General features: G+C 34.6%; 1 protein-coding gene and 1 long non-coding RNA gene across 5 annotated transcripts in view; one reads left to right on the top strand and one right to left on the bottom strand.

Annotated features, from left to right (window-relative positions):
• The first annotated feature begins 242 nt into the window (after positions 1 to 242).
• Positions 243 to 26823, top strand: part of fax (failed axon connections) — a 42335-nt gene continuing 15754 nt past the window's right edge. Inside the window, exons 1-5 of one of the 4 annotated variants that reach the window (XM_075303607.1) lie at positions 243 to 393; positions 446 to 863; positions 1686 to 2024; positions 17490 to 17833; positions 20618 to 20714. In XM_075303607.1, the coding sequence (XP_075159722.1) occupies positions 504 to 863; positions 1686 to 2024; positions 17490 to 17833; positions 20618 to 20714 (1140 nt within the window). In that variant the 5' untranslated portion in view covers positions 243 to 393; positions 446 to 503. Of the gene's footprint in view, positions 864 to 1187; positions 1213 to 1685; positions 2025 to 17489; positions 17834 to 20617; positions 20715 to 26823 lie in introns of those variants that run through there. The other 3 variants (XM_075303606.1, XM_075303608.1, XM_075303609.1) reach the window with 3 other exon arrangements.
• On the bottom strand, positions 18347 to 18847 carry LOC142232902 (uncharacterized). Its single transcript, XR_012721245.1, has 2 exons — positions 18808 to 18847; positions 18347 to 18715 (listed from the first exon to the last, which is right to left on the bottom strand). It is a non-coding gene; the product is annotated as an uncharacterized LOC142232902 (long non-coding RNA).

The raw sequence follows: 26823 nt of genomic DNA on the forward strand, positions 1-26823 counted from the left end.
GCTCATAAGTTGCAAGGATTTTCAGAAGCGCCGTCAAATTCAAGAAATGTTGGCAGGGTATTGGGCTGTGTTTATTGGATTGGGTATGCTTTATTTATTGGGCTGTGTTTATTGGATTTTTGAATTACCAACCCATTGTTTTAAATACCCCGATATGGCAACACTGATTCCGAGTAATGAAAGGTACGTTTAAATGTACTTTACGTCCGTTTAATATGATATTAAAATATTACCCTGGTTTTTCGAAGTAACAGTTGTAATTCTGACTTCGGGGGAAATTGTGTTCTTGCTCGCTTTCAGTTGCTGTTCTGATTTGAGAGGATATTGTGTCGTTGTATTTTTGTTTGTGATTGGCCTGTGTAGTTCATAAGAAAGGATATACAGAACATAATTGTGTGTACTGTACATATACGGCTATATATGTACTTTTGATTGTTTGGCTTAGTCTTATTGCAGTCTGTCGAATTTGGAAAAATAAAAAGTTCAACGGTTATATTTTGAAAATGTCAGCTGAAGTTGTTAATAATCTTGTTGGAGAAAACAAACTGGAAGATGCTGCAGCTCCTACCGACGCCGAAAACTCACAGGAAAAAAATGAAATAAGCAACACTGTGGATGCTGGTAACGCCCAAGACAATGGAGAAAAAAAAGATGTTGTGGCGGAGGATACGAAAAAAGATAGTGATTCAGTCCCAGTCTCAGCAAAATCAGAGCCCGCAACAAAATGCAGTGTTCATAAAACAAATTTCGAAAAGGATATGATTTATCTGTACCAGTTTTCCAGAACACCATTATTGCCATCTTTATCTCCGTATTGCCTTAAAGTTGAAACTTGGCTACGTCTCGCAGGACTTAAATATGAGGTGTGCAATTTTTCATAATCTATCTTAACCAGTATCGGTCGGAATTTATAATATGTGTATATGCACAATGTACCCGCATCGCCATATTGAATTTGTCTAATTGTGAAACGCCCTCAGTATAGTAGTATATTTCCTTTTAGGATTTTCTTTCCAGTTTCCAGTATACATATCTCAAGCCGTTGTTTTATGTATTGTATAAATGTGTATGTATGTGCATACATCCGCATGTAAATGAAAGTGCAATCGACTCTATTGCAGTCTCTGGTAGTTGAGTTCAGTGAGAAGAAATATTACCCTCTTTAAGGGATACATTTGATAAATTAACATCGCAGACATACATATTTTCCATGTGAGGAGAAAGTTAAAATTTATTCTAAGCAAATCTTTTCTCGAACGTAATTATAAATTCTACGCTTAAATCTACTGCAAGGGTGTGAAAGAGAGTAAGTTATGTGCACTGTGCGCAGATATTCTCTTTTGCATAGGCAACGGGAAAGAAGACGGTCTGTACTTACATAGAATAGAGAAATAGATATGTTTTATTGAACAAGTGGTAATAACAGCACTGATATGTTTATGCTCACTCGTGTACGTAAACAAATTACTTTTTCGAACTACAAGAATGGAACCCCACCCAATTTCGTTTTGTATTTGGAATTACATTTCTTTTTGTGCGTTGCAATGCAAGCCACTCCCTTTTGAATTAGTATATGAAAGCAACATGTATCGGTGAATATGTTATACTAATATTTGCAAAAACAATACCCATAATTAAACCTTAAACTAAAATTACATGTAATATGACTTTTTTTTATTATTTAGAACGTTGATCATAAGATGAGATTTCGATCGAAGAAGGGGCAACTGCCATTTATTGAATTGAATGGTGAAGAAATTGCTGACTCTGCTATAATTATAAAAGATCTGTCTGCAAAATATAATAAGGACTTGGATGCTGGTTTAACAACAGAGCAACGGAATGTTTCATATGCTATGATAGCAATGCTTGAAAATCATTTAATTTGGATAATATTCTATTGGAGGGCAAAGTTTCCAGACAACGTTCTTAAAGGTTACAAGGTGAATTTACAGCATGCTTTGGGTCTGCGTTTGCCAAATTCTATTTTGAACTTCTTTTTCAAAATAACATTTGGAAGAAAGGTAAGCTGGCATCACAATACTCTTTAAGTAGTCATATTCTTATTAATTGAAAGCTTCACTGAAATGTTCGTATTTATAAACAGATGGACAGTAATAGTCGTAGTTTTATAAACAATAATATACTTATCTAGTTCATTTATTAATTCATTTACAGTCGAACTTCCCTATAATGAATCTTGTCGGGACCAGAAAATAAATAAGTTATATTTCAATATAAACAAAATGCCAGGCATAGTTAGGACGGTATTTTTAAGGTATCAAGTGATTATATTTTTTTTTTATTGCTGACAGAATTTTGTTAGTCTTTCATTGTTTATGTTCAAATACATTTCATTAATGGTATTCGCGGTGGAAGAAAGGGTTTAATGGCATTAGCGAAGGAAGAGGGGCGTAGTATTTCTTCAAACTATATTATTAAATATTCTGCGTTCTTCCCATCTACTCGAATTTATTTCTTTGAGGTATATTAACTTTGTTAGCTATCGCATCTTAGGAAAAAAATAAGACTTCAAAATAAAATTATTTTATGAAAATTTTTTCGAAATATTCTTGGTTTAAAATGATAAAAGAAAAGTTAGGACAAAAGTATCCTCATAATAGATGGTTCCAATTATTTCAATTATTCTTGCGAACCATAACATACTTCCTCACATTTCTAAGCAAACATGGACAAAATAATAAGGGCGTACATTTATCGACTTTAACTTCTAACGTTTACATGTTTGGCTGCGTTATTTATTTATTCATTGTTAGTTTGCAATTAAACGGGTATGTTCTGGATTTCCTTTCAAATAGATTTCACGTTCCACATTGATTTCCTCCTTACAATTTTGGGGTTTTCTTGGTTTCCCGTGAAACAAGATTTTTCGAAATCGCTTGCCGAAAAATCGAAGTCTGCAAATCATATGATTTGCAGAGGAAAATGTAAACATATAATCAAATGTGTTGCACAATTCTTTTGTGGTAAAGTGTTAAGGAAGTACTAAGAAACTTATGTTCTCATATGCAATCTAAAGAAAAACGATTTCACGATTTTTATAAGTATTTTAGGCTTAAATCTACTTTAGTACAAGTGGTCCGATTGGACCAATTTTTGTGTCAGCGTGTAGACTTTTCGATTCTAAACACAAAATTTAATATACCACTTTTTGGCGCAGTTACGGACCCCTAAAGTTTTCATTGTCACGTATATTGGATTTAGTATCCATCGCACATAATCATCCTAAAAGTAATATATTTAGAAAGGTCTTGGGTTCGCGTTAGCCCACTTTGGACTCTGTCCATAAGAGAAAGTCTCAAATCCCGGCCGAAGGCCGGCTACCTATCCTCTTTGGGTTCGCGTTAGCCCACTTCGGACTCTGTCCATAGGAGAAAGTCTCAAACCCCTGCCGAAGGCCGGCTACCTATCCTCTTTGGGTTCGCGTTAGCCCACTTTGGACCCGTCCACAGGAGAAAATGTCAAATCCCGGCCGAAGGCCGCCCACCTATATCCAATTTTTAAGGGTCGGTATCTCGAAAACTACGCTATTCCAACAAAATTTTTACTTTATATTTTCTGCTTAAAATCTACTATATTTTCTGCTTAAAATCTACGCAAAAAACGGAATTTTATTAATTTCATGAAGAATTGCTGTCAGAATTAAGAAAAATATAAAGGAAAATACCAATTTTCAAATGTCGATATCTCGAAAACTAGGCTTTTCCGCCAATTTTTTACTTTACATTTTCGATTTGAAATCCCTTCTCCACACTCAAAAAAAAAAAAAAAAATTGTTTATTTTCAACAACTTGTGCTAAAGTAGATTTGTTCCGTATTTTAGTTCAGAATCAAGGATATTCACACTAAAATCTATTGCAAATGTAATTTATGAATTTTCATCTTCTTTTTTCACGGTTATTTTTCTTCATTTCACCAAAAATAAACATTTTCAATTTTTGTATTGGATCCTTCCCCATCAGGTTATAATAAAATTTGCAACATGAAGATATAATTTCATTCTGATTTTGCAGATTTAGTTTTGATCTTAGCGGCTAAACTCGAACTTAATACCCACCTATATGGTTCAAAAATGTGTTTTTATTTAAAATTTAAGCATTATCATATTCATAAATAATTCGTTGTAATCTAAAAAGTATTAACACACATATTTTCAATTACAAAAGTTTCAATGCGTTTTCTCAAAATCGTGCACAAATGTCGTTTCGAACATGCATAAAATCAGCTGCTTTTAAGCAACCACCATTTTTTGCAACAAGTGAAAGGGGAATCTGGGACAATTTGTGGTATATTTTTAAATTTATCACTCAATATTTATCAAGCATATAGAAAAGATATGAAAATTTTAAAATAAAAGATTTACTTTGGTTTTTGGAATTAAGAAAGATCTACAAAAAAAATCGTGAGAAATTTTACTCGTCTGTGAGGGGAAAAGTAGCATAAAGAACAGCCCCTATGGGGACGTTCTTTAAGAACATACCCGAAAATTGATAACATAAAAAAGTTTGATGGCTATGACAACTAAGGTATTAAGCTCGCAAGGTGTATTGGCGGCTACTTTGTTGTTTTCGGAAAAGTTGTTAATAGTACCCTTGGATTAAGTTTTTTATGTTTGTTTCAAACCAATTTTATTCTAGGATATATTATTATAAAGTGCATACAATTATTAACTTAACCCTGGATAGCAGCGTTGCCAATTTAGCTTTTTTCCCGCTAGATTTGGCTTTTTTTGAAGACGTTTAGCGGGAAAAAAATGCATTTAGCTTTTAGCTTTTTTTCTGGCTTTTTTTCATGACCCTTTTAGCTATTTTTGGCTTTTTTTATTTTCGACATGTTTCTATTGAAATATGGATAAATCGGCGTTTTTATCTAAGCCTTGCTGCAAGTATAAGGGTTTCCACATATTTCAAAGCTCAGTTGAAACATTAATAATGAGTCCAGCCATTATGCGGGCATTCTTGTAGCAAATACACCTTGTAAAGTTTTTTCATTATATACATAAAAGTTATCGTAAACTTTAAATCTACTATTACCATACAAGTTTGTTAGATAAACTGTCAGTAAATTATTGGGAATATTATCATTTGACTCGTTTATCCTTTTTATGTTATTATAATATTCTAAAGTTATTACGATATTACTAAATTAAAATAGTAGATGTGAATAGCTTTGTGCACTGAAAAAATACGAACGCGAATTTTGGTTATAATAAATGGGTATGTTTTCATGAAAGAAGGAAGAATTAATGAAATAGTCTTTAAATGTGAGGAGTTTTTGCATCTTAACCACAAACCAAAATAGCGTTCCAAAAAGAGAAGATGTTTTTCAACACTTTATTTTAAAAACGTATATATACAATAATTTCTACTTGAAGTCGAGTCTGAATTTGGAAATTTAAGTTGGCGTTAGCACGATTTTAAAGCACTTTGATAGCTCATGAAGAAAAGGAAAATGTTTTTACTGGGAAATGTAAACTATAGGTATTTTCTACAATTTAAATAAAAGTAATGTATTTCGAATTTTTCACAATTTCAAAACCAAATTAAAATTTTATTTAAAAAAATGACAAATCATTTTTTTACCAAATCCAAAGCATGCTTAGATCATTTAATATTTTAAAATAACAAGTAAATAAAATAGTGGTGTTGGGAAGGTAGCTCCCACAAAACGAAGGACTTCCAGTAAAAAATTGTGATAGTAATCAAAATGTATCGAATACGCAAACAGAGCTAAATGCCTTAGATATTGTTACAGTCTCACAGAAGTGAAATTAAAATTAAAATAATATGCATTGTAAGTGAAATAAAGCCTTTAAGTTTGTTAAATTTCAATCAAAAATGTGACTTTTGATACAAAAAAAAAATTAGCTTTTTTTCTAGCTATTTTTTTAGCATTTTTAGCTTTTTTTAGCTATTTTTTTCCTTAACTCAAAAACGGCCATAGACTGCCGCAAATCTCTCAACGAGATGGCTGAGCAGTACAATATTCACCTAATATGGGTGCCTGGTCATAGGAACATACCGGGGAACTGCGAAGCAGATGTGTTAGCAAGGCTAGGAACTACCTTACATATTCCAGGGGAACTAGAATCTGTTGGTATGCCTCTGGCCACCTGCAAGCTCTTACTGCGTGAGAATGCTGTTATGATGGCCAATATTCGATGGGAAAATTGCAAGGGTTGTAACGACACCAAGCAAATATGGCCCCATTTAAACTTAAACCGCACACTAGATATGCTAGTGTTCTCAAGGCGTCAGATAGCACTCCTAATATCTGCTATAACGGGTCGCTGCCTGATAGGCGAATTTGCAAAAACTATAGGTGCGAAGTATAATGACTATTGTATAAGCTGTCATGACGTGGAGGAAAAGGAATCAATTAAACACCTCTTGTGTGAGTGTCCTGCTTTTTGTGTAAGGCGTAAGCGAATTTTAGGAGCATATAGCTTTAGATTACTGGCTGACCTGGAAAACGTTAACTTAAGCAGTTTGTTAATGTTTTTGGAGCAATCTGGTTGGTTCCACAAAAGTAAATAATAGAGAAGGTTCAGTGGTTAAGACTAGAAGTGCCCATATGTAATAGGTACTTTTAGTTAAATGTGGTATCACAATGGACTGAATAGTCTAAGTGAGTCTGAAATTTAATCGGGCTGCCACTTTAACCTAACCTAACCTAACCTAGCTATTTTTTTGGGCAAATCTAGCGGTTTTTGGTGAAACAATTCTGGCAACGCTGCTGGATAGTCATCCTTATATTTTGTACACTAACGTCATCCTTCCTCAGTTTGACTACGGCTTATTTCAAGATGCTATAATTTGCATCGTGAGCAAAAATGAGAACCAAAATTGATTTTATTTTCTTATTAAATTTGTTTTTAATTAGTATAAACAAAAATTCAGAAAATAGTTGAATTAGTATAACTAACATTTATCATTTCCCAATCGACTAAAATGCATTTTCGATTAGGCTACTTTTTAGGATTGCAATATGGGTACAGTGTTCATTGAATATATTGTCTAGATCAATAGATTACAAAATTGTGGTATTATTTTTTCCATTGTTGTAAGAGTAACAGATTACATTAGGGTTCGGAATATTGATTATATTTCTTGAACGCAAAGATTCATATAAATGTTTTGTATTTGTTTTGTTCTTGCATCCATTACTAACCTATTCCGTGTTTGCTAGTTTATTTATTTCTTGGGTCTTTATGTTAATGAATATCTTCCTATGTTTTGATTCGATGAGCTCCTTCTGTGTGAATTTAACGTTTTCGAAGTCATCGGCACTACGGCTTCAACTTTTAACGCGATACTTCGAAAATTTAGGGTTCTATCGTGTCTATGATGATTATTTATTGTTTCTATTAGATCCGTCATGTCGTATGTCCGAGTCCAATACTTGCGTCATGTGGCACTTAGAAAAATATTTTTTTTGTCTCTTGTGTGTATAAATCTGCTATCTTACTAATCTCTTATTCGATTTTACGAGGACTTCGTCCCCTACTTGGAAGTTTCGTTTTTTCCTTGTTCTATTTAACCTATCTAACTGAATGATCTGTGCGTTTTTAATTTGTTTCTTAATTTCTGTGTAAAAACCTGTGATCGATGGATGAATTGTGTGGATGGGTCGTTCATTTGTGACAATTAATAGTTTTGTTGTATTCATTGGTCGCGAGATATATTAACTCGACTGTGTCATCGATGTTCCTTTCAATCTTCAGACACCTCGCGATCTCTAATATGTCCATTTGGGCAACTATGACGATTTAGGGCATTAACAATTTGGATGTCAAATCAATTTTTAACAGGAATTTTATTGTTTCGGAATTTATAGATGATTCATTGTCACAATATATGCTTCTTGTACTGTGGAAAAATTCTTAGGTGGTAAGATTGTAGGTTTCACGTCTATTATTTTTTTTTATTTATTTTATTTTATTCATTCACATACTACAAGATATACACAATCTTTTAAATTACAGTATGTGATTAATGTTGGTACGATTTACAATTTCGAATCATTTAAAGTTACAATTACAAATCAACAATTATAATAAAAACAAAAAAAAAATGAAAACAAAAATGAAAACAAAAATGCAGCAAAAGCGACATATAGTATAATGAAAATAGTGTGTATAGGTTAGTATTATTATAGTTCTGAAAGCGCCCAGTCAGAAAAAACCATCGGAAAAACGTTGGAAAAGCATTGTAAGCTGTTGATACACGGTGTGAAAAAGCATTGTTACAACCCCAAAATGATAACATCATTCTACGGTGTATTGATTGTATTTAACAACGTTTTCAGAGTGTCATTAAAACAATATTTTACACGCTTTTCCCATGGCTTAACGAACGCTTTGACAACCCCAAAATAATAACGTCGTTATACGGTGTATCGATGGTTTTTAGAACCAATAAAAAGCACGCCCATCCGTCCGTCTATTCAAATCTCGCTTACTTTCGAACGAAATAAGCTAGTGACTTAAACTTGGCACAAGTAGTTGTTATTGATTTAGGTCGGATTGTATTGCAAATGGGTCATATCGGACCACTTTTACGTATAGCCCCTATATAAACCGATCCCCAGATTTGACCTCCGGAGCCTCTTGGATGAGAAAAATATAAACCGATCTCCAATCACTCAAAAATTGGTCTATATCGGTTCATATTTGTATATAGCCCCCCTATAAAGCGACCCCCATATTTCAATTCTGGGTCTCTAATTACCGCGCAAAAGTTCATATCGGTTTGTAATTATTTGTAGACTTTCCTATACATACCGGTCAATAACTGAATTATATACGTATGTAATCTGCTTTTTTGTCTATTGTATACCACGTATGGACTAACTTACAATTTAGAAGTAATTCGATTGTGGATGACAGTCTTTCCGAGCAAAAACTCTCATTACCCGGTAATATTGTAGGTAAGCCTATTTAAAAAGTAAAAACTACTTATTAATTGGCATCGCTCCGGATTACATTTAGATACGGATGTCCTTGGAGGAGAGTACTTCACCCCAGGCATACCTTCGGCCATGAAATAAGTAGTGTATAAAGAGCATATGATCACCTAATATGTAATCATTTATTCGTAATTTAAAAATAAATAATTTTTTCTCAGGTGCTATCAGAGTCCTTTCGAAACCTTTTGATGATAACTCAAATGCTATGTTTCAAGTAAAAACGACTTTAAAATAAAGTATTAGAAGACATCTATTCTTTAATCCTGTTTAGCTTTGCTAGAAACCAAAAGTCAACAAATTTAAATACAATTTCATTAATTTTGAAGAGATTTTTAGAATTAAAGCCAAGTTGATCTTAGTACAACAAAATTGCTTTTCATGTATAAATACCCATTTTAAGTCGAATCACCTAACTGTACGGATAAAACAACTTTATTAAAAAGTTTATCTACTTTGGACAAGGCAAAAAATGTTATGTCTTTTATGCTAAGCAAAACTAGCAACAAACAATCTTTGGCCTCACAATATTTTCTTTCAGTTCATGAAAATAATAAAAAATACAATGCATGTGCGGTTTATAACGAAATTTGGTCCACGAAATTTGGAGAGATGTAAATTTAAATGTGCATATACCCTAGAATGAATTAAACGCAAATTAATTCCAAGATTGAACTAGAAAACTTACTACAGTGAGTTAAATTCGTGAATTACTTTATAATATACCTATATTCATTCAAAGCACCATTATTATGAAATACTTGGAAAACATTTTAGACGTTACATTAAATATTGGTTTTAATTTTTTTTAAAGCTCAATATTTTATTAAGCCATTATCGATCAACTGCATTACTTTTTGAGAATAATCATCACAAATTTCTGAGAAGTAGTTATTATTGTCATTATAAGTTAGTCATTATAACTCATCGCAATGTAATGCAACGTGTAATGAGAATTTTACTTCTGGTAATGCAAATTGTAATGAGTTATGGTTACCAAGTTTTTGCTGGGATAGCATCTATGCCGCACGCGGCTTAGTTTTGGCGTCGTGACCCAGTTGTAAAAATTTGTTGAATAATTATTTCTAATTGGCGGTTTTTACAAATTGTTTTCTACCCAGCAAAAACTCTCATTACCCGGTAATCTTGTAGGTAAGCCGTTTTAAAAAATAATAACCACTTATTAATTGGCATCGCTCCGGATCACATTTACATACGCATGTCCTAGGAGGAAAGTACTTCTCCCCAGGCATACTTTCGGCCATGAAATAAGTAGTGCTTTTAAAGCATATAATAACCTAATATGTAATCACTTATTCGTAGATACACCAAAGCTTGTAAAATAGCCACTTATTGTCTCAGGCAACCAAATCTCGAAAATATTGATTTCTATCGCCGATTACAATGGATCAAAATATGGCGAGTAATGCTGTAATAGGAGCACTACACCCAGAAAAATAGTGCCTTCCAAACTAAAATATTCATCAATTTAGATTAGCCATTTTATTTGCATTAAGTTAAATTACACTAGTTTACACTGAAAATTTACACTTGATGAGAGTCGACTTTCCTTATGCATTTTGATCTGCTGAATTCGAAAAAAAATGTTTAAATTTTCTATGGAACAGTTTTTGAGATATCCTGTTATTTTTATTTTTTCGCTCTTTTCTCTCTAAACAAATTATATCTCGAGTTAGAAATGTCCGATATTATATGTTGGCACTTAAATGAAATGTATTAAGATGACGAATAATCGTGTATAATTGGATCTGTGATAAGTTAAGTGGTTCAAAAATTTTCGATGCGAAAAGCTAAATTTTCAAAAAAATTACAAAGGACCTTTTCCGCCAGAAAAGTATAAACCATTGGAAAAACGTCTGGAAGAGAAGTTCATTGTCGTATAGATGATACTCTAACGTAAGTAATAAGATCAACTAGAAGAAAAACGACCGAAAAATGTCGTTCCATAAAAAAAAAATTTAATTTTTTTCGAATTCAGCAGATCAAAATACGTAAGAAAACTTGCCTTTCATTAAGTGTACATGAATTTTTTATTTTTTTTTTTGTAAACTAGTGTTATTGTGTGGAATAATAAAATTTACTTGCTTCAATAAAAAAATCCTAAACTGAAAGCAGTTAGGAATAGTTCATTAACTAGAATAAGGCATGGCATTTTACTAATACTGTTTTCTTCGCGGCGTATACGAATTTACTACTGAACAAGAAAATTTTATTCACTGATAACAAAGTATTCGTAAAAATGAACAAAAACCGAACAAAAACTAAAACCAAATTTAGTAAAATTTCTTATAAAATAATAACTTTGACTTTCTTTATTATAGAAAGCTTATCATACATACGAATAACACTTAGCATAGAAAACTATTTCAGTTCATTCGTACTAAGAAGTATTCAATCCTTTCAATTCTATTTTATTAAGCCAACTGCCTAAAAATTTGAGAATAACAATTCGAAAATTATTAGGATAATATTTATTTTTGTCATTACAAGTAAGTCATTATAACTCACCGCAATGTAATGCAACGTGTAATGACAGCTTTACTTCTGGTAATGCCAATTGTAATGAGATGTGGTTACCTAGTTTTTGCTGGGTAATGAAGACTTTTGTGATTGTTTATTTTTATAGTTTCATATACAAAAGGTTACAATACACAAAATATTTTGGATATCATAAAAAAAGATTAATATATAATTAGATATAAAAAGAAAAGCATAATAAAAAATTAAAACGAAAATAATTTAACAATAAAAATATAAACATAATGAAATGTAACGAAAACAAAAATTGATAATCGGCCACGAATAATTTTAGTGGTTTATGCTAATAACAACTATTGGTTGGATAAACCACTAAAATTACTTGCAATTTGAAAAACAATTTTGAGAAAGAATTTTACATGTCATGATTAAAAATTATCAAACCACTTTTATTGTAGATCGACTCCTGATGAAGGAATTCAATGTAATTGCGAAATATTGAAAAATAAAGAAACCAATACACACAAAAAACGATCTCAAGCTTGATTAATTATTTTCTATTGGATAAAAGAAAGATCGAATAAAATCAAAATCTCTAATTAAATATTATAAATCTATAAAGTCCGTTATAGTATTGTAAAGACAAAAAAAGACATGGACTGAGAGTATAATAACACATGGACTGAATTACCTTTTGTTGTTGTTTTTATGCCTTTGTTGAAAAAATATGCTCATATTGAACTAAATATAATTACAAATTTGATGAAAATATTCGACTTCGCCCGATTATTACTTTTTTTTTGCCGAACATCGGCTTCGGCCAAAAAAAACACGCTTCGGTCGAGCTCTAGTGTACAGCAGTGGGAGAAAAGTTAAAAAGATTTAAAAAAGGATGTGATGATTTACGCAATCAAAAGCCTTTGAATGGTCTTAAAGAACTAGTAATGCCATTGTTCCCTCGTCAATAATATATCTAATATTTTCCGCCACTTCGACTAAGGCTGTCAGTCAGATTGACGAGCAGTTTAGTTTGATCCAGATACTCACAGATTTGTTTATGTATGAGACGTTCAAATGCTGTTGACAAGAATGGCAATATTGCAATAGGAGTATAATCATTATTTGTACCCCGTTTAGGGATCGGTATTACTTTTGCTTGTTTCCATTCCATGGGATCGGTGTGTTGTATGCAGCAGCAAATTTGACAAAACATTTTATGAATTTAGGGTAAATTTTATCCAGACCAACAGTGTCAGACTTTATACGGAGACAACTTTCCAAGACATCAGCTGAGTTCACACATTTAAATTCAAAACAAGAAAATGATGGAAAAACATAGTCCATTTGTAAAATTGATAGATTATTTAGTGGATGGTTACTTAATGGTATTGTAAAAGGTAAATTAACACAGTTTTTATTCATCTCATTTGGGTCATCGACAATTTATGTGTTTACCAAAATTAATTTCTTTGATTATATCCCATTCCTTTTTGAGTTGCTTTGCGAAATTTCATAATTTTCATAATAGTCAGACTCTTCGGCATTCCTCGTGAAGCTCGGGAGCTCTAAATCGTTTCCACCTTTTGTGTGCATGGTCTCTTTTTGTAATTAGATCAACGATATTATCATTGAACCAGGTTTTATCGGGTGAACACTTCTTCTTTGCTGTAAATGTACAGATATAAGAAGCAAAAATCGTTTAGAGGCAGCTCATAAATCTATTCTGCGATATGTTTATGGTTTAAAACGATACGATAGCTGTTCGCTGTTTAGTAGAGGCTTATTCGGGGTGGAATTTGTGGATTATGTATTGATGCAAAGACCATAGAAAAAGAAGACATGAATTGGGCTTTGATAGTGTTAGTGCTAAGAACCAGAGATTAGCCCCATACTTGTAGGAAAAGCGCTTCGAACTTACTGGTTTGATACAGACAATTTTTATTTTGCTATTTTCTCAAAAGTTCCTGCTAATTTCTGTGTCGTTTGCACTAAATTATTAATTAAATGTTTCATGAAGTGTTTTTGTTCTTTTAAAAGTTAAAAAAATTGCTAAAATAAGAGAATTAGGTTTTGTTACGAATGCAAAATGAAAAGAGAAACCGAAAAAAAGTTGCAACTTCTCATCGAACATGTATGGGGCTAATCTCTGGTTCTTGAGAAAAAAGAATAACAACATGCCCAATTCATGTCTTCTTTTTCTATGGTCTTTGTATTGATGTTTGAAAAAAAAAAACAAAAAAATAAAGCACTTTGATCAACAAAATTATTTACACAAAAAATCCACCGTACCTCCACAGTAAATTAAATTTTGGCAGATTTAGTAGACGTATACTCGTTATACCTATATGCCACCAACTTCTGATCTCTGAATGGCAATTTTTCACAAGTACAACCCTTTGGAACTATCTTCCACCAGATATTAAACACATTGGCAACGCATATAACTTCAAAAAAACTATTTTTAATCATTTTCAAAATTAGTTAATTATTGCTGTTGTTGTTGTAATGGGCTTTAATGTAGTTTCATCCATTTTGTTCTATGCTCATGTAGTTCAGCTGGTAGCCAGATCAAGGAACTCTGCGACAAGGGTGGGGTGTGTCCAGAGTGATCTGGTAGTGAGACGGGTAGGCTTAGCTGGGCAAGCAAAAAGGTGACGAGTGTCATGTGACCCTTGATTACAGATGGGACACACGTCAGCTACGCTGCTATCAATCACCGATAAATATGAATTGAGGCGGCTGCACTTGCGGCGGTCAGCCTCCGAGAACAGGATTAACCTTGTAGCTTCTCACCGCTCCAGCTACAGTATCCTCATGAATCCTGTTCAGACCTGTCTGTGGTATGCTGCCTGATTTAGAGGCTCTCTTTTGTAACGCTGGATCTCGGGCTCTAGAAGGTGAAGGTCAATAGTTTACCACTGACCGGTCAATTGCTTTATATGTAGTTAACAAGGTTTCTTTGTCCGCACCCAAGTGCTGCCGGCAAGCGACGTGAGGACCTTGTTTCTACCGCGGAGCTTATCACAAATTGCAGTGGCGTGGGCGGACGGCATAAAAAGGCTGTCGAATGTGACCCCGAGAATCTTGGGGTAATGTGTTGTCGGAATTGTTTCGCCATCGACTCTGACATTCAACTGCCTGCGTACTTCCGCCGTCCATGTAGTGAATAGTTTGGCTGAGGATTTGGTGGGAGATATCCTCAAATTTCTTGCAGTGCAGTTAGATCAGCGAGGTAGACATTCCATCGATCGCAAATGTCATCAACAATGGGCCCGGATGCCATGATTGTGCAATCATTTGCATATGACACAATCTCGACGCCGTCAGGAGGGGTGGAATCGAGGACAGGTAGAGGTTAAACAGTGCCGGAGATATCACCCGCCCAGGGGAACTCCCTGTTTAACTCTACGGGGTTTTGACTTCTCGTCCCTGAACTCCACGTACGACTGGCGTCCACACATATAATTCAGAACCCAACGCTTCGTTCCTTCCGGTAGGGACGTATTCTCGAAGTCCTCGAATAATGTGGCATGGTTGACCGTATCGAACGCTTTCGATAGGTCAATCGCCACGAGGACCGTCCTGTGACACGACTTGGGCTGATTAAGTCCCCTATTGATATGTGTCGAAATGGCATGTAAGGCTGTCGTCGTACTGTGTACCTTACGGAATCCATGTTGATGGTGGGCAGCTGGAAAATTCTTTGGTAACTTCGGCTGCGGTAAATTGTGGTGTGTCGTCGGCTCGGAGACCACGTATGCGACGAGTCGCTCTCCTTTTCGCTCTATCACTCTCGGGATAGTCGGCAAACTGTCGGTTGAAATATTTGGCGCATCTCTTCGGATCAGTCACAGTCACATCACCAAAGGTGACGATCGAAGGGGTGGTCGCATAGTCAGACGACCCACTGCTGCTATCGATGGCACAGCATCCTACCACGTAGTCAGTATGACTATACTTCCGCAGCGATGTTAAGCCAGAGCAGTTCCGGAAGTGCACCCACTCCAGGCACCGGTTACACCTGACCGAAACCGAACGGTGGTGGATCAGGTTTCGGCAGACTGAACAATTCCATGGTCCGGGGTTCTCCTCTATCCCGGCTCGGACCAACAGCAATCGGAGAAGGCTCCCCGGGATGCACCTTCTCCAACACAAAAAGACGGACGAAACAACACGTACAATGATGTGGCAGCCGCTGGCCAATGTATGGGGTCCATCGGGTCAATCCGGTACACAGAACCCGTCGCCGTGGGATTGCTATTTTACTTTTGTTCTAATTTTTTATGTATTTTGTATTTCTACGTTTAATTTTAAATTTATTGTTAATCTATTTGTGATTTTTATTTAATATACTTAATGTTTGTTATACCCTTGTCTGTTTTACTACCAATTTGTGGACAAATGCTATAGAAACTTGTCTAATCACATACTGTAATTATAAAATTGTAAATAAATCTTGTTGTATGTGATACAATAAATAAATAAATAAATAAATAAAAACATTCAAGTAGGTAAGACAAACTTCGATTCAGAAAATGTAGTTTTTGATCTATGGATTGAATGTAATAAATGGCATCCCAGTCGATAGAGCAAAACTCTTGTTGTAGTATTTCAAAGATAATATTGTTGAAGTTATAGTAAGTTTGTGGTGGTTCTTCAGGTGGTATGCACAAGTCATATATCATAAAAAAGAGGTCATGTTAGGTGAAACATAGAGCACTGATCTGATCGTAAAGTAGAGCTTTAGTGGGGCTATCGACCAGAAAAATATACAAAAGACTGCTTGAAGAAGTGGTGAAATGAGTTGGATTTGTTATTGTATATAGCTCAATTGACTCTAAGCAGTCCGCAAGCCTAGTTTCGTATAATAAATTACTTTTGAAATCACCAGCAAGTAAGATATCATCATAATGAACAAAAGGAATCCTTTTATTCGATATGTTTATGCACCCAACCAACGATTTGCGACCATTAAACATTAATTCGATGAAAATATATTCCACTATATCATTGTACATATATTTGCAAATAATTTTATGACGGAAATGATTTTTAATGTAAATTGTAACGCCTCCACCGACAGAAATGATTTTTAATGTAACTGAGATTATGATTAAAAAAATTTCGCGTATCAACATTGACTTGTCACATACTAAAAAACGCACCCAGCGTAACACCTAATCTTCGGAGGAAGTTTCTAGTTAGGCTTGCTATTAACTGACAATTCCGTTAAGTAAACCAAACTAAAATTATTTTATAAAAAATGTAAATGTAAAAAGTGGACCTCATGATTTACATTTTTCTCATAAGGTGGGTATTAAGTTCGAGTTTAGCCGCTAAAATCGTCAATTTTTCACGATTACTTTTCTTTAATAATTCATTTTAAGGAATATAAATTTTGTGAAAATTTGCTTTGGGATATTCCCCATCAAGTTATAATGAAATCTGCGACAAATATGTATAATTTTATGACGTTTTTTACTCATTCAGTTTTCACTTTAGTGAAAATTAGCGGCTAAACTCGAACTTAATACCCATCTATATTGAGAAATAAAACTTAATAATTTTTGCTTTCTACGTTTGACTCTTGTTGAAAATCTTTCACTTTGAGTGACAATGGAAATTACAGTATGAGAATATTGCATCTGACTTTGGTGTTTTTGTATTTGGTTCGCAATATAATATGCCTTATACCTCATTCACATTAGACTCGAAAATGACAGTTGAAATCTAGTTAAAGATTGGATTTTGGAAGTGTAATGTGTATGAGGTATGTAATATAATTTTTTGATTTAAAATTTTCTGGACAATTTTTGCTTATTTTCATTTACAACTCGCAACATTTTTGCTAGTATATACTTACATCTTAAAATGCAGCTTTTATCATATCACACAATAGAATTGTTGCAAATAATGTTGATATTTACCAGCCATGCTTCAAAATTTTAGTTCATTCAACATTTTTTATTTACATAAATTGTATTGTGCGAATTTTTCATGAATAGTGGTTCCAGGGTACCAAAAAACTTAAAGCTCATGGAATCGGTGTACACAGCGCAGAGGAAATTGAAGAGTTTGGCAAGAACGACTTGAAGGTTCTTAGCGAAATGCTGGATTGTAAGCCTTTCTTCTTTGGAGATGAACCCACCACTTTGGACGTCGTTGCATTTGCGGTGCTTTCGCAACTACACTTTTTGTCGAAAGATGTGCAATATGTATTACGCGATTTTATGACTGAGAAATGTCCAAATCTCGTTGGACACGTTTCGCGAATGAAAGACAAATGTTTTCCAGATTGGGATGAAATATGTACGAAGTTGGATTTGAATGCTCACATACAAAAACCAGAGTAAGTACGCTTTTTTCATTTTATTAAATACACATCTATCATAAAAATGTTATTAAAAACAAGTTCGGAATATTACATTTCGTAACATCAACGATAAACTAACATAAATTGAAAATTACGTAGTTCAAATTACAAACCATTCCTACAGTAATTTAAAATCATTATGCCATATACCATGGACTGATTAATTCATTTTTATATATATTAACTAAATATGTTTTATATCAATCGTCAATTACGAAGTACGATGGTAAAATACATATGACTTTTGTTTAACCAAAAATAAGCGTCCTATTTTCTATGACGGTCGAACTAAACAAAAGTGTTTTTATTGAGCGGAATACTTTTAATTTAGCATTAATCGAGATAGCTACCAAGTAGAATTTCTAGTTCTAGCAAACATCGGGCCTTTTCGGAAACGCAGTGTTGCGCTGCAACTGCTGCGCAACATTGATTTTGTTGCGCAGCTGTTGCATATTTTGTTTGCAATTTAGAACGCAAAAACACCACAAATGGAAAAGTATATAATACATTTTATTTGTGAATTAGATGACTCTTCAAATGGGTCAAATCTATGTTATTTACAGAAAAAAAAGATATCTGAAGTATAAAAAGCGAAATTTAATACTGCAAAAAGTTTGCAAGACGATACGAAGAATTCCAAAAGTTTTGGGATACTTTGAAGTCGTCAATCAATATCCGGATGATGTTTTTTTCAATCACTTCCGTATGAGCCGATCTACATTTCAAGTAAGCATAACAATATATATATTCATGTAAGCATAACAATAACAGATTTTTTTTCGGCCTGACGCAAAGTCGCCCTCCATATCCAAACGTGCTCTTACTATTAATTTAGTTGTCTTGGAATCAACCTCTACCCTAAAAAATTATGAAAATATAATAAAAATATTATAAACGTATAATATAATAATTAAAAAAAAAAAAACTAAATTGAAAATTTTAATACTTACTCGTTCTCTGCATCAGCCATTTTTATACTGCGTGTTTTTTTTGCGTTTGCGTTTACGTTTGCGCAACATATGCTACATTGTTGCATTTTAGAATATATGACGCTTACAGTGTTGCCGGATGTAGCAATTATGAATGTGATGCGCAGCAGTTGCAGCGCAACACTGCGTTTCCGAAAAGGCCCATCATTGGGCCTTTCCAGTGACCAAATTGGACAACATCCAAGAGGTGCAGGCGTCGAATTGTATACGTGTCTACAAGCTGTGGTACCTCTTGAGCAAGGCGGTTTTTTCTTAAGACAAGGACACCAAGATGAGGTAAAAACTCGGAAGAGATCTTCAAGTAATCTGAAATGTTTTACCTTTCCTCAAGAAATTATGATTAATCGTGCTAAGCAAAGAGAGCAACGACGATGAAAGCTAATCCCATTCGCGAGCCATAGTTCAGTAGAAATAGTATTTGGATAAAATGACTAACATTTAAAAGGACTATATGATACTGAACTATTTATCCGATAGTTACGGTAGAACTAAGTCGCTCTGTGATGCCACTAGCTGTTTATGCGGCCGCAATAAAAATGTTCGTATTCTTTACATTGATAAAATTCAATTTGTTTATTTTCAGTTTAAAACTTTATGTTAAACTAAAAGAGTAACTTAATCAACGAAAGAATATATATACAATATTTATTCGAGCTTATTGGACAAGAAAATGAAGGGAATTGATACTACTAGGTAATAGAAAGGAAAATGCCAGATGTTTATGTCAAATTGATTGGGACAAAAGACTACCCGTGTAAAAAATATATAAAAGTTGGGATGGGTCGACGAATTACAAATCACCTCTCAAATTGTTTCTCTTTACAGACTCAAAAAAGCCATTTCTCGCTTTTTTCAGAATGCTTATAAAATGTTAACTTAGTACGATAATTATATAACAATAAAATGCCGTGTCCCTGTCATTAATAAGAAATGCAATTTTTTCAGAGGTAATAAATCGAACGGTGGTTAAACTAGTACGCAACTTAGTTGAGAAATTAGTCACCCTTTTTAATTCAGACATTTTATTGGGCACTAATCATATCAAATTTATCATAGAAATGAAATGTAGATTCCACATTCTTGGAAGCCCACATTTCATATATTGTACTTTTCGAAGTTGTTGCTATCCTTGTACAGGTACCTACATCTTTTCTTGCATCTATTTTTTCTTGGTTTTCCAATTCAGAATTAAACATTTTAAATGGAAATATTTAAAATTATTTTTTTGAACATCAGTTGACAGTTTTTTTTTACAATATCGACGGCTCTGTTCACAAACACCAAATTAATGTCGAACTGGAAATTAACAGATGTTAAAAAGCGATGACGAAAACTATGACAACAGGAACAAGCGTGAATAATTTTACATTCATATGTACTTATCCATACAAAAGTCAAAAGTGATCTTTCAAAAAATATTGAAAGTCGATTTTCGAATTTGTTTGGTTTTTGTATCCCTAGCAATACTTTGTCCGGAGACATAAATATTGTTATTGTTAATATAATATTTCTAATTTGTAACTAGGAAATAATGACACATATTCGCTATAGCCCTATCGTTGGTATTGCAGGCTACTAAAATTGATTTGTTTACATTTAGATAAAAAGCATGGGATACAGAGACCATTAGCTAACTAACATACACTAGATTATAATTTTTTATATTACCACATTGGATTGCGCAATGAAATGGCATATTTTATTAATGTTTTCCTCCACTGAAATTTATATTTAGGAAGAACTCAATAACTGCAATTATTTTTATTTACAGGCCAGAAAACAAGGAAGGAAAGGAGGGAGATGTGGAAAAGTCAAAGGAACAGGAAAATGAAGTTGACACAAATGAGAAAGAATTGGAGAAAGAAAAGGTATGTCTTAACTTCTATATGATCGTTATATATTATAGAATGGGGGGTATAATAAGTTTGTCATTGCGTTTGTAACACATCGAAATATCTATTTCAGACTATATAAAGTATATATATACACACAAAAAAATTTCACGAAAATTTTTCTAATTAAAATTTTAATTGAGTTTTAAAAAATATTCAATTAAAAATTTAATTGATTCAACAAATTTTTTAATTGAAACAAAAATCAATCACAAAAATAATAGTATCAATTAATTTGTTAATTGGATCAATTAACTTTTTAATTGACCTTCAATTAATTTTTTAATTGATACTATCATTTCTGTGATTGAAGACATTTCAATTAAAAATTAATTGGATCAATTAATTTCGTGATTGAATCAGAAAAAATTTTTTTTGTGTGTACTCTTGATCAGGGAGAAATTCTAGGACGATATCCGTCTGCCTGGCAGTCAGTTGTAATCACGCTACTGTCTTCAATAATGTAGCTATCCTGCTGAAATTTTGCTCAAACTCGTCTTTTGTCTGCAAGTTCGAAGATGGGCTTTATCGGTCCACATTTTGATATATAAACCGACCTCCCGATTCTACTTCTTGGACTTTAGAAACCGTAGTTTTTATCCAATTTGACTGAAATTCAAAATCTAGAGGTATTTTAGGACCATAAAGAGGTGGGCCGAAAATGGTGATTATCGGTCCATGTTTTGATATAGCCCCGATATAGACCGATCTCCCGATTTTACTTCTTGAGCTTCTAGAATTCGTATTTCTTATTCCAATTTGCCTGAAATTGGAAATCTAGAGGTATTTTAGGACTATAAAGAGGCGTGCCGAAAATGATGATTACCGGTCCATGTTTTGGTATAGCCCCCATATAGACTGATCTCCCGATGTTACTTCTTGGGCTTCTAGAATATGTAGTTTTTATCCAATTTGCCTGAAATTGGAAATCTAGAGGTATTTTAGAACCATGTTGTTGTTGTAACAGTTTTTAATGTAGTACCAGGGTGATCTGGTAGTGAGACGGGTAGGCTTAGCTGGAAAAGCAAAAAAGTGACGAGTGTCATGTGGCCCTTGATTACAGATGGTATACACGTCAGCTACGCTGCTATCAATCACTGATAAGTATGAATTGAGGCGGCTGCACTTGCCTGATTTTAGTTGGGCCAAAACTACCCTGGTCTACCGTGGGAAAGTCCGACCGCCGCATATAGCACCGGAGAGAGACCTCCGGTGCTACGTGTGGCGGTCGGACTCTGAGAACAGGATTAACCTTTAACGACCACCAAATCAGACCATATCCTTTCAAGTCGGATGCTACCATGTTTCCGGCTTTGCTCAGGGCTTGGGGGGTGTTCTTGCTGGAATGGACATGTCTCGGCCAGTTACGATAATATTAAAATTGTTAGGTAGCTATCATAATTACGGACGAAACGAAAGATCTAATTTTTACAGAAAAGGGAGGAAGTTGTCGAAAGTCCTAGATGTTAGGGACTAATCGGATACTCCCCAACCACGCCGATTTTTCATGGTGGTGTGGCCTATTATTACTCTATACGCTTATGTCTTCAATTTCGTGTACGGTATAATTTTATTGAAGTTAATTCGACATGGTATGTAAACGAACAAAACAAAATTGCATTTTTATCTCGATTGTTTAAAAAAATCGTGTAAGATGGCTATAGTACAATAAAATTGATATAGTCTAAAAACTTAAGTATATATATGTACATATAGTATGTCTTTTACATGGTTGTCATGACAATATTTCCGAAGCAAAAAATGCAATTCGTGTTAATGCTCTTTATGCACTTATAATTCGTATATTCTCGTTAGGGGCGGAGGCTGTTTGAACCCACAGCCTCTGTCTTGAAGAACTTCGCTCTTTTCCTAGTATTAGACCACTCATTAATTCACACCATTTCTTTTTTTTTTCTCTAACTTACCTAATATGTATATGATTGAATGCTCTACCAATTGCCCTTCCGGATATTAATTATTTTTGGTCCAGCTTTTTCCTTTTCTTCTTTTTGTTTTAATGTTTTGTTTTTTTCTAATGTTCCTTCCAAATTTGTCCAATGATTTCCGCAAAATTTCATGGATTGAAATTAATATACATATTTTTTCTATTTAAATTTCTTTTTGTCAAAGAAATATTAGCTGCCTTGTTCAGAAAAATTTCAAACATATTTTTTTTTCAGAAAACCCAAAGTGAGATACCGTGAGGAACCTCACAAACCTTGTAGCTTCTCACCGCTTCAGCTGCAGCATCCTTATGAATCCTGTTCAGAGGATACCTACCTGTCTGGTATGCTGCCTGATCTAGAGGCTCTCTTTTGTAACGCTGGATCTCGGGCTCTAGAAGTTGAAGATCAACCCTTAGGTGAAAGTGGCGGCCCGATTAAGATTCAGGCTCACTTAGACTATTCAGTCCATTGTGATATATCACATTAACTAAAAGTACCTATTACATATGGGCACTTCTCGTTTTAACCGCTAAACCTTCTCGATTATTTCCTTCTGTTGAACCAACCAGATTGTTCCAAAAACATTACCAGACTGTTTTCCAGGTCCGCCAGTAATCTAAAGCTATATGCCCTTAAAATTTGCTCACGCCTTACACAAAATGCAGGACACTCACGCAAGAGGTGTTTAGTTGATTCCTTTTCCTCCGCATTATGACAGCTTATACAATAGTCATTATACTTCGCGCCAATAGTTTTTCCAAAATCGCCTATTTATCAGACAGCGACCCGTTGTAGCAGATATCAGGAGTGGTATCTGACGTCTCGAGAATACTAGCAAATGTAGTTTGCAGTTTAAGTTTAAATGAGCCATATTTGCTTGGTGTCGTTACAAACCTTGCAATTCTCCCATCGAACATTTGCCATCATAACAGCGCTTACATTCCTGGGTGGAGGTTGTCTATCCACAAGATGGTGATTCGGATGACCACTTCGATGACAACCCAAGAGGTACTGCTTTGACAACATGTAATTGTGTCGACGCACTGGGATTATCTTGGTCTCCGCATAAAGGTGATCAATGGGTGTACTGCGGAGACATCCTGTTGCGGTTCTAAGGGCAGCGTTCAGACAGGTCTGTATGTTATTCCACTGCGTATCGCTCGTTTGAGGTGTCCACACTGGCGCTGCATAGTTTACCACTGACCGGCCAATTGCCTTATATGTAATTAACAAGGTTTCTTTGTCCACACCCCAAGTGCTGCCGGCAAGCGACTTTGAGGACCTTGTTTCTACCGCGGAGCTTATCACAAATTGCAGTGGCATGGGCGGACGACTTATAAAGGCTGTCGAATGTGACCCCGAGAATCTTGGGGTAATTTGTTGTCGGAATTGTTTCGCCATCGACTCTGACATTCAACTGCCTGCGTACTTCCGCCGTCCATGTAGTGAATAGTGTGGCTGAGGATTTGGTGGGAGATATCCTCAAATTTCTTGCAGTGAAATCTTACCAGGTAGATCAGCGTGGTAGACATTTAATCAATCGCAAATGTCATCAACAATGGGCCCGGATGCCATGATTGTGAATCGTCCGCATAAGACGCAATCTCGACGCTGTCAGGAGGGGGGGGGAATCGAGGACAGGTAGAGGTTGTGATATCACCCCGCCCTGGGGAACTCCCTGTTTAACTTTACGGGGTTTTGACTTCTTGTCCCTGAATTCCACGTACGACTGGCGTCCACACATATAATTCAGAACCCACGCTTCGTTCCTGCCGCTGGCATGGTTGACCTATCGAACGCTTTCGATAGGTCAAGCGCCACGAGGACCGTCCTATGACACGGCTTGGGCTGATTAAGTCCCCTATTGATATGTGTCGAAATGGCATGTAAGGCTGTCGTCGTACTGTGTACCTTACGGAATCCATGTTGATGTTGGGCAGCTGGAAAATTCTCCACAAGGCTGGGGAGGAGTAGTGCCTCAAGTGTCTTGGCTACTGGCGAGAGAAGGGATATCGGTGTGTACGATTCACCTTTACTCGAATCTTTGCCTGGAATCACTCTTCCCATCTTCCAGACATCGGGTATAATGAGTGACTCCAAGGACAAATTGAGGAGTCTGGTCAGGTAATCAACTCCCAGTATTCCCAGATGCTTCAGCATTAGTATTGAAATTCCGTCGGGGCCCAGCGCCTTGGATGGTTTCGCGCTGTTTATGACATTGGTAACTTCGGCTGCGGTAAATTGTGGTGTGTCGTCGGCTCGGAGACCACGTATGCGACGAGTGGCTCTCCTTTTCTATCACTCTCCAAAGATGACTGAAATCCCATCATCCCTTGTAGCGGGGTTCGAGAGGGCTCTCACTGTTCTAACTCGAGATATAATTTGTTTAGCGAAAAACTAAAAATAACGGGATATCTCAAAAACTGTTCCATATTTTTTTATTTTTTTTTTCGAATTCAGCAGATCAAAATACATAAGAAATGTCACATCTCATCAAATGTACATGAAAAAAAAAAATATTTTGTAAACTAGTGTTATCGGTCCGTGGTTTGGTATAGCCCCCATTTAGACCGATCTTCCGATTTTATCTCTCGTGCTTCTAGAATGCGTAGTTTTTGCATTTATTTGCCTAAAATTGAAAATCAAGCGGTATTTTAGGATCACAAATACGTGTGCCGAAAATGGCGTGTATCGGTCCATGTTTTTATATTGCCCCCCATATAGACCGATCTCCCGATTTTACTTCTTGGACTTTAGAAACCGTAGTTTTTATCAAATTTGACTGAAATTAAAAATCTAGAGGTATTTTAGAACCATAAAGAGGTTTTCTGAAAACAGTGAGTGTCAGACCATGTTTTGATATATCCCTCATATAGACCGATCTCCCGATTTTACTTCTTGGGCTTCTAGAAACTAGTTTTTATTCAATTTGCCTGAAATTGAAAATCTGGAGGTTTTTTAGGACTGTAAATAGGTGTACTGAATATATTGTGTATCGGTACAGGTTTTGATAAAGCCCCCTTAAAAACAGGCCCTCCGATTTGGGGCCTAGATTCTAAAATCTACTGATTTTAGATCAAGGCGTTATTTAATTAATTTGCTTGCACACTTACACGAGATGATTATGATTCCTCTAAAACTAAAAAATAAATAAAATGGTTCTTATAAATCCAGAATCTGATCTAGTCTTCATAGGTAAAATTTTTAAATGTATCTTTGGACACTGATTGAACTCATCTGCTTGGGAGAATATTTGTCATAAAACCCTCTGAAATTATATATATTATCAAGTGACCCGCTACGACGAAGAATTTTCAAAGGAAACTATTATATTTGATTCATGGTGGTGGGTATTTGAGATTCGGCCCGGCCGAACTTGCTACTGTATATACTTGTTTTTAAATAATTTTGTGCTACTCTTCACATGATTTGTGCATCATTTTCGAGTATTCTGTTGCATAGAGTTTTCCTATAAGTAAAACAGTCATTGCACGTTGTGACTATAATGAGCATTACATATATGTACAGTGCACTCGCGGTAAAGTAAACTAATTAAAATCAAGAGAGTTCACGTTAGCGAAAGTGTTAACATTAGCGATAAATAAACACACGTTTGAAAAAAGCTAAATTTCAACAATTCAAGTTGAGAAATTGTTTAGAAAACCGCGTTCTCAACAAAAAAACAGACATTACCACCAACAGTAAAATTCAACACATTAGCAATAATTTCTCAAGTGTTATCCTCAAATTGAACTGCATCGCTACTCAATAACTTCTCAAACAATTCTCAATGCGAGTCAAATTAAAAACTAACATTGTTTCAAATGTTAATTTTTTTCAACCAAAATTTGTATAATGATATCCCCACTTCTAATTGAAAGTCAAAGCCAAAATTCTATGAATTTTGTATAATTTATATTATTATTGTCAAAATAAAATACACTACACTACATATTACACCACAGTACTAATTGAGAAATAAATATCTTATTTAACATATCAACAAATAAGAACAAAACAACAAACAACAGAATTTTAAATATCTTAAACATTTATTCATAGAAATGTTAATTCGATTTCCTTCCTGTTGATGTCATAAAACAGCATTAAAATTAATTAATATGCGGGCAATTTGAAAT

This window comes from Haematobia irritans, chromosome 4 (assembly GCF_050003625.1).
Source record: "Haematobia irritans isolate KBUSLIRL chromosome 4, ASM5000362v1, whole genome shotgun sequence".
Lineage (NCBI taxonomy): Eukaryota > Metazoa > Arthropoda > Insecta > Diptera > Muscidae > Haematobia > Haematobia irritans.